The sequence below is a fragment of the Propithecus coquereli genome, unplaced genomic scaffold (assembly GCF_000956105.1).
Source record: "Propithecus coquereli isolate 6110/MARCELLA unplaced genomic scaffold, Pcoq_1.0 Scaffold308, whole genome shotgun sequence".
Classification (NCBI taxonomy): Eukaryota; Metazoa; Chordata; class Mammalia; order Primates; family Indriidae; genus Propithecus; species Propithecus coquereli.
This window is the reverse complement of record NW_012148708.1, coordinates 1,418,126-1,425,960: the sequence shown is the minus strand read 5'-3', so window position 1 is coordinate 1,425,960 and position 7,835 is coordinate 1,418,126. Positions and strand designations below refer to the sequence as shown.

The 7,835-nt window shown below is 57.2% G+C and overlaps 1 protein-coding gene across 1 annotated transcript; it reads left to right on the top strand.

Moving 5' to 3' along the window:
• Window positions 1-447: 447 nt before the first annotated feature.
• Window positions 448-6,337, top strand: SLMO1 (slowmo homolog 1 (Drosophila)). The gene is made up of 5 exons (XM_012649991.1): window positions 448-632; window positions 1,221-1,310; window positions 4,406-4,476; window positions 4,565-4,667; window positions 6,284-6,337. The coding sequence occupies exons 1-5, from the start codon at window positions 495-497 to the stop codon at window positions 6,335-6,337; spliced, it is 456 nt and encodes a 151-aa protein (XP_012505445.1). The 5' UTR covers window positions 448-494.
• The last annotated feature ends 1,498 nt before the right edge of the window (window positions 6,338-7,835 follow it).

Here is a 7,835-nt window from a genome sequence, read left to right as displayed (position 1 = left end):
AGGGTTGGGAGCCTGCGTCACAGGTGGGCCAGGCGCTGGCCACACTCAGGCCATCGCTGCTCTGGGGCTTCGCCATCGTTCCGGGATGGGGGGGTGCGGGAATGCGTGCCTTCTCAGGCCGGTGTGGTGTTCCGTGAAGGTACTGTCCGGCTGCCAGGTGGAGGTGGCCAAGCAGGACGAGGAGCCCGGCTGGAAGTGGCGGTCCAGCCTTTTGTTCCCTGCAGGCTCCCCACTGTGCACTCCCGTGTGCAGCCGGCGGTGGGGACGGGCTGCGGACCTGGAACTGCCACTAGGAAGCCCCGCACGCACGACAGGGTTCTGCCCCTCTCCGCACCGGGAGAGGCGGGGCCGGGACGGGAAAGGCCCCCGGCGGGAGTGGCGGACGCTTCGCCCGGCGGGACGCGGGGACGGCGCGCGGGTGCAGCCGAAACACCCCGCCCGCGCGGCGCTTGTGTCTCCCCAGCCACCCGTGGGACGCGGTGGCGCAGGCGGCCATGCGGAAGTACCCGAACCCGATGAACCCGAGCGTGGTGGGCGTGGACGTGCTGGAGCGCCGCGTGGACGGCCGCGGCCGGCTGCACAGCCTGCGCCTGCTCAGCACCGAGTGGGGGCTGCCCGCGCTCGTGACGGCGGTGAGCGCCCCCGCCGGCCCGCACGGTGGCGCCCCGGCGCCCGCCCAGACCGGCCCCTTCCGCTTCCTCACCTCCTGGGGGGTCACCTCCTGGGGGGCCCCGTGTCCGAGCCGGCCCGCGCCGGGTGGGGGTCCCGCGTCGCTGTGCGGGGGCGCGGCTCAGCTCGCAGCAGCTTCCTTGGGGCCACCGGGGAGGGCGCGGAAGACGCAGATCCGGGCAGATCCCTGCCCAGACCAGCCCCGGTGTCCCCTCCAGGTAGAGATGTCCCCTCCAGGTAGAGCCGCGCAGGCCCGACGGACGCTCACCCCGAACTCTGGGCGGCACCTCCCGTGCAAAGGGGCGCTCCCGGGCTCCCCAGCCTCGGCTGGCCAGTTTGGTCTGAGCCTTTATCCTGGGTCTGTGTGCCCCGTGTGCGGCCGCTGGCACGGACGCGCCGCGAAGTCAGGGCTCTGTCTCCTGTCCGCGGCTGTCCCCGGCCACAGCATGTGTAGAATAAGTGAATTAATGAGTAGATGAGATGTTCGGTGTTTCATGATCCGAAATGGAGTTTTTAATACATCATGATGCTAATTTTGCTTTGTTTTTTAGATTTTGGGAACCAGTAGGACTTTGACATACATCCAAGAACATTCTGTTGTGGATCCAGTGGAAAAGAGAATGGAACTTAGTTCCACCAATGTAAGCAATGGTCTAAAACGAGAAAGGTGCTTAATTTTTCTTGGCGATGGTGCATGATGCCTTCATTTATTTCCGGCCCACCTTTGGTCTAAGTGATTGCTTATTTTTAATAGAAAGGCTGAATTTATTTAGCAGTATTTTATTTGTCTTTTTATTCAAGTACAATAAATGTATAGAAAAATGCACATGATGAATTGTCACAAAGTGAGCACACCTCGCAACCAGCAGGCAGAGCAAGCAACAGAAGGTGACCAGCCCCCCAAGCACCCCTGGTGCAAATTCAGAGAGAGTGCTGGGGAGAATGCACGGGCTAGGACAATGGTTTGCTCCTGAAATATTACTTATTTCAGCAAACGTGGAACTGGGCTGTGGTGGGCAGAATCGTCCCACAGTGCGCATCTCAGAGTTCCCCTTCCTCAAGGGCCCTCATGTGGCGCCCCTTCTCTGTCCCGTGCGCCACGGTGTTGGTTTGAGTCACGACTCATTTGTTGGTCCGCTGATGGTATCAGGTGCTTGCCAGGTGCTCAGCATTGCTCTAGGGGCAGGAAATGCAAGGATCTTTTAACTTAAGAGATGTTCCTGCCTTTGCTGGCCTTCTTGTCCTAGGGGTGGACATATGAACAACCTGGAGGGCAGGAGCCCCTTGAAGCAGCCTCGTGATAGCTTCATAGAGGCACCAACAGGGAGGCGAGGACGTAAAGGCTGGCGGGGGTTCTCCAGGCAGAGACCTACGCACAGATGGCGTTGGAGACTGTGAGGGGAGATGGCGTGGGAGAGATGAGGGCAGAAGGGCAGGGACAAGACCATGGAAGGCAGAGGAGCTGGAAGTCTTCTGTGCAGTAATAGGGAGCCATTGAGAGTTTGTTGCAGGAAGGTGGTGTCTTTGGGTTGTGTGCTGGGAAGGTCACTTTGGCAGCTTTGTGGAGCGAGGGCAGGGGGATGTTGGGACCTAAGCCAGGGAGACCAGCAGTCCAGGTGGCAGTAGTCCAGGTGAGAGGTGGCAGGAGGCTGCCAGGGCAGGACGCGGGGAGTAAGGGAATGGGAGGGTCAGTTAAGGTGCGACTCTGCCATCTGGTTTGGGCACCAGGCGGGACTGTGGGGCTGTCATGGGGCTCAGGTCTGAGAAGAGAGAGGAAGTCTGGTTTTGGACATCCTGAGTATGAAGTCTCTGCAGGGCGTCCTGCACGGTAGGCTGGGGAGTGTCCAGGCTGAAGCTGAGGATGTGGGGGCGGAGGGTTGCTGTGGCGAGGGAGGGGGTGACCTGGGCCCAGGGCCAGGCAGAGCCCAGCGCGGTGACAGTGCTGAGTAGCACCAGAGAAGTCCCCCATCCTCTCAGCATCTTCTGTGCAGCCCAGTGTTGGAAACAAGACAGAGCCACCTGGGCCTTGAGGTTACTCATCCCAACCCAAAAGGCATCTGAGGAGCATATTGGAACTTGCAAGGAGGTGTGGGAACAGCCTCTCTGTTGCCTCTGTGCTGTGGCTTCACCCTCTGCCCATCTGGAAACACCTTCCAGAGAAGGAATCGGAGCGAGTCCCTGTGTGCTGAGAGATGAGGTTTCGAACCACTTGTAGGATGAAGCCAGACTCTTCGCCTATCAACTGGACCTTTGTCAATGGCCCCTGTTCCACTTAGGCCCCTCGTCCCAGGCAGTCCTGCTGCATGAAGTCATAGGAGTATTTCAGGGTCCCCACTGGCCAGTCAGTCCCCTTTTACCATTCCTGACGATTTAGGGATTCTGTTCTCCCTGCCTGGAAGGTCCTTCTTTACTTGGGAAATTCCACCGATCCTTTCAGAAAGCTCGGTTGCCAGCGAAAAGGGGCGGTCGATGTTGCAGTGAGGTCTAGTGGAAAGGAAGCAGGGTTTGGAGCAGGACAGGTGTGTGCAGTGATCACTGCATGGCTGGATGACTTTGGGGGTGTTATTTACCTCTTCCGAGTATCACATTTCTTGCATAAAAAAAGAACAAACCTCATAAGGTTGTATTTTATAAACCTCATTTCTCTTCATTAACAGTGATTAGCATAAAAAATATTGCACATAAGATTACAACAGCTAATCCAGAGTGTAATTGTTAATAGATATTGTTAAATATTTCTACACAATATAATAACTGTATATTACAAGACTCCTTTGCTAACTCTGTGCTCCATAGGAGGAAGGAGATTCCCCGCTAATGACTTTCATCGGGACTGGCAGGCCAGGGAGGCTTGCGGGGAGAGATTACTAAATGAGCAAAACATAAGCGTTTATCACTGCTGAAAGGCTAGCTTGCTTGTGACTACTTAAAGTTTTTAGAAAATGGCCTTTTATTGGAACTGGCTCTTTGAGAAGAGGGTAGATTGGGTTAACAGTGATGTAATTTTAGAGCTCCATTCAGTGTGGCAGCCACCAGCCACATGTGGCTATTTAAGTTTAAATTAATTAGGACTAAATAAAATAAAAATTGCATTCCTCAGTCACAGGAGCCACGTTTCAGGTGTTCATTAGCTGTCTGTGTTTGTGTCCACCACATCAGACAGCACAGATGTAGGACATTACTATTGCACAGAAAACTCTGTTGGACAGTGTTGTTCTAGAGCTCCAGTTTTTAAGTAGGTTTTAATAGTAAATATAAACGTAAATGGGGAATGCGTCTGGTTACAGAAAGTGGTATGGGAGGAGACAAGACTTCTACCTTTACAGACTTTGTGTAGATTCAGGGTTCTGTCCCATCCAGTCACAGGAGACAGTGCTCCAGGGTCTGCCAGGCTGGGGGAAGAGCTTTCTGCTCACCTGCCTGGACACCGAGGACTGTTTTGTCCTTTTCTACAAGTGTTGATGGATTGGGCAGTTTGAAGGTACTTTGAAGGCCAGAGCTCTGCTCAGGTATGGGGCGGGGTGTGAAGAGAGGGCAGATGACAATTGCCAGAAGGAGCAGCTAAGCCGTGGTTTCCCTAGGACTTAATGCGGTAATACCTCCCGTGCCTAGAAGTTTCTTCTGTTCTGGCTCCAATAAGCATGAATTTGGGGCTGGAAGAGTATGGGCAGATGGTTTGGGAAGAAACATAGGAGAAATAGAACCTAAAAAGAACCATTGTTTCTTTTTTTTAAAGATCACACTCACAAATTTGGTGTCAGTTAACGAGAGGTTGGTGTACACACCTCATCCGGAGAACCCAGAAATGTGAGTCATCTCATCCTGGGATTGACACATTGCATGCCGCGGGTGGGGAGGGCACTGGTTAGCCCCTTTACTTCTTGCTCTTCTGCAGGACTGTGCTCACACAAGAAGCTATCATCACCGTAAAGGGGATTAGCCTTGGCAGCTATTTGGAAAGTTTAATGGCCAACACAATATCATCCAATGCAAAGAAGGTACTTACTTCAGTCCCAGGGGCCCCGTATGTGCTCTAGTTAAGTGCCAGATTAGGAGGGTGATATTTCTAGTCCCATATGTCCTGCTGAGTGCTGGGAGTCTACATCTGTGCTGAGCTCATAATGCCACAGTGTTTCCCACAGTTACATTCAAAACCAGTGGCAGGGAAAGGCTGGCCTGGTCTCAGGGGAATTGTGTCTGTGGAAGCCAAGGGAGCCATGGGGTTACTCTTTTTAGTAGGGAAAGTGTGAGGTAAACCTGGAATGTAAAGCCAGCCAAGGCAACTACCACTTCAAAGAGCCCAAATATCATCGGCTCATTTGCCAAAGCAAACAGACCCCCAACCTCAGAAAGATAGTATGTGTTAACGCTGACAGGCAGGATATTCGGGACTTCTAGTAGTTTCACATTTAATAGGCATTAAATGGCTTTGGCTGAACCTCACCAACTGTAAAGCTTCCCTGGAGTCAGCTGCCATCTGTGCATCTCGCCTCTGGCAGGATTTGGGAGTAGGCTTGGGGAGGTGAGAGGAGAAAGGGTGGATCCCAGGAGGCCGTCCAGGGCTCTCCCTTTGTGCCTGGGTCACTGGGGTGGAGGCAGATTGTTCAAGAAGTCCAGGCTGCCCTCCCCTCCGGCAGAGTTGATGGAAAGACCTTGGATGTTTGGAACGATGTTCCTCAAATTCAAGGGGATGTCACTCACCAGAACAGGGCCTTTGCTTTCACCTTGGTTCACTTCATGGGCATGTGTCCTCCGCTTGTCAGTCCTCCTCCCTGACTCTCCCCCGCTTCTTTGTGGGTCTAGAACTGAGTCTTCGTTTTCGGGATCGGTGGGGCGATGCCAGGGGCTGTACTTCCCCTCCCAGTGCCCTCCCACGCCTAAGTCTCTAACGAGTGGAAAACCACGCGTGCTGCATTTCGTCCAGTCACTGGCAGAGGAGCCATTCTGCCCGATTTTGGAGAAGAAAGCAGATTCGAGAAATACAGGCAGCATCTTAGGCTTCAGGGGCGCTAGGGCAAAGCCCTAACAGGCAGAGCTTGTCTGTAGTGGAGCCCTCATGGGTGGAGACAGAATGGTGCTCATCTTGTATTTCCAGAACTTGGCTTGGGGCAGGAGCCCTAAATGTTTACTGAAGGAAATGATACATTATAGGAGGAAGGGAATGCTCAGTGAGGCCGAAACCATCGTGGACTACTTTTTTGAGAAGAAAATTGGGGTAAACTCAGTGAGGCCAAAATGGCCTCCAGTTATGACTGGACGCAGCTCGCAGCCCGAGGCAGGTGCAGGGGTCGGGGGTCATCTTGGGCCTCCCTGGCCTCCGTCTGGTGGCCTCGGCCTTGGGACTCGGGGAGGTGAGGGAGGCACTTGCAGCCTGTCCCGGGCGAGGACGTGCTGCGCCGCGCCAGGCCAGGCGGGGCGCCCGAGCCGGAGGAAGGGAGCAGGCGCCGTCCGCGCCCGCCGTATGCTGAGCTCGGGGAGTGGCTGCGGGTGAAGCGGCCGAGAAGGGCCCTGCGGTGTCTCCGCCGCAGCTGCCGCGCCCCTGTGCGGAGTCACGCGCGGGCTGCCTGCAGGGGGAGGCAGCACGTCACAGCTCGCCGGCGTCTCTGTTTTGCAGGGCTGGGCTGCCATCGAGTGGATAATCGAGAATTCTGAGCGCGCTGTGAGCTAGCCAGGCCGCCCCCGCGCCTCGGCACGAGCAGTGGTGGCGACGGCACTCGTTATCCCGGTACAGAACGTGCGGCTCTCGTTGACCGTGTGCGTGGCGGGGCGGCGGGGCGGCGGGGCGGGTGCCCGCGCCAGGGGACGCTTGCGAGGCGCAGCTGCACGTCAGTCTCCAGCCCTGAGCTCCTCGCGCCCTCCGCGCCGCGGTCGGATCGCCGGGGCCATCCTCTTGCCCGTTTCCTGGCTCCCGGCAGGGGCGCTCTGCGGGGGACCCTGACCTGTGGCCCCCTGCTGTGTGGTGGGGCAGCCAGCGTCCCTGGCAGGCCGCCCTCAGGGCTCCGTGGCTGACACGCTCCTGGCCACCTGCGCGTGGTGAGTGCCCAGCTGGCCCAGAGCGTGTCGAAGGCCGCGCCGCTGGGGGCGTTTTCATTTTGGGCAAAATTCGCACGTGTCCCGTGAAGAACATGTCGTGCCCGTCTCTTCACTTGCTACACGCCAGTGCTCAGCCACGCGGCCACCACCGGCCGCTTCCTTTTAGTGGCAAAAGCCGCTTCTGGCATTTCCTTCAGCTTCCCGAACATGCCGTGGCTTCCTCGGCCACCAGTGGCTGCACCGCCAGACGCGGACCTGACGCGCGGTGGGTGGGCACACGTCTGCACGCCCGCCCTCCGGACAGGGGGGCGAGTCCCTCTTCCGGTTGCTCGGGGCCCCCCCGCCGGGAGCTCCTCGTCCCCGTCCCGCTGCCGCGCTGTCCGCCCGGGCCTGCTCCCCGCGGGCGGCCGCCTGTCCGTCTGTCCCCAGCACGTGCGCTCACGCGGGCCCCTGGGCAGCGCGCTGTGTGGCTCGAGGCGTCTTTAAGAACTTCCTGCTGATTTTGCCCAAGTCACTAAAGCTGAGCTTTGCTAGAGACCTTCGCCTTGACCCTAAGGTCGGCCTCACTCTGGGTTGAGCACACATAGAGCTTGCCCGCCTGGCGTGCGTGCGTGCGTGTGTGTGTGTGTGTGGGGGGGGTGTGGGCACACGTGTGTTGCTGGTGTGTGGTGACGCTGCCACGTGAAGTGAGTCGTGGGCCCCTCGGGTTCTGCTTCCTCACGCACGGGAGCTGAACTGCCTCCATCCTTTATCAGATACCTCGCCAAAAAAATCAAAATAGGATGAAAGAAGAAAGGAAGAAAAAGGAGAAAGAGAGAAAGAAAAAGGAAGAAAATAAAAGGCAGAGAAAACTGTGCAGAGAGAAGAGAGAAGCGAGCGTCGCGGTGGTGGCGGCCTGTCCGGGAGAGGAGGAGTCTGCCGGACTCGCCGGTGTGGTCACAGCCTCCCTGGGTCTCCCGTGGTGACTCCCAGGACGGGCGCCCCAGCCCCAGCTGAGGCAGCAGAGGGAGCTGAGCCGCAGAGCCCGCCCCGCCAGCCGCCGGGGCCATTTCTAGGCGGATTGTCCTTGTGCCCCCGCCCGTTCTCCTGGGCAGGGGCTCCGGCTATTTTCTGCCAGCTCTTGCGGTCTTTCT

Bases quoted from the DNA above. Each gene is read 5' to 3' on its own strand.
- SLMO1 (XM_012649991.1), top strand. From the start codon at position 495: ATGCGGAAGTACCCGAACCCGATGAACCCGAGCGTGGTGGGCGTGGAC. The intron at 4,477-4,564 runs GTGAGTCATCTC...GCTCTTCTGCAG, and splicing joins CATCCGGAGAACCCAGAAAT to GACTGTGCTCACACAAGAAG. The intron at 4,668-6,283 runs GTACTTACTTCA...TCTGTTTTGCAG, and splicing joins TATCATCCAATGCAAAGAAG to GGCTGGGCTGCCATCGAGTG.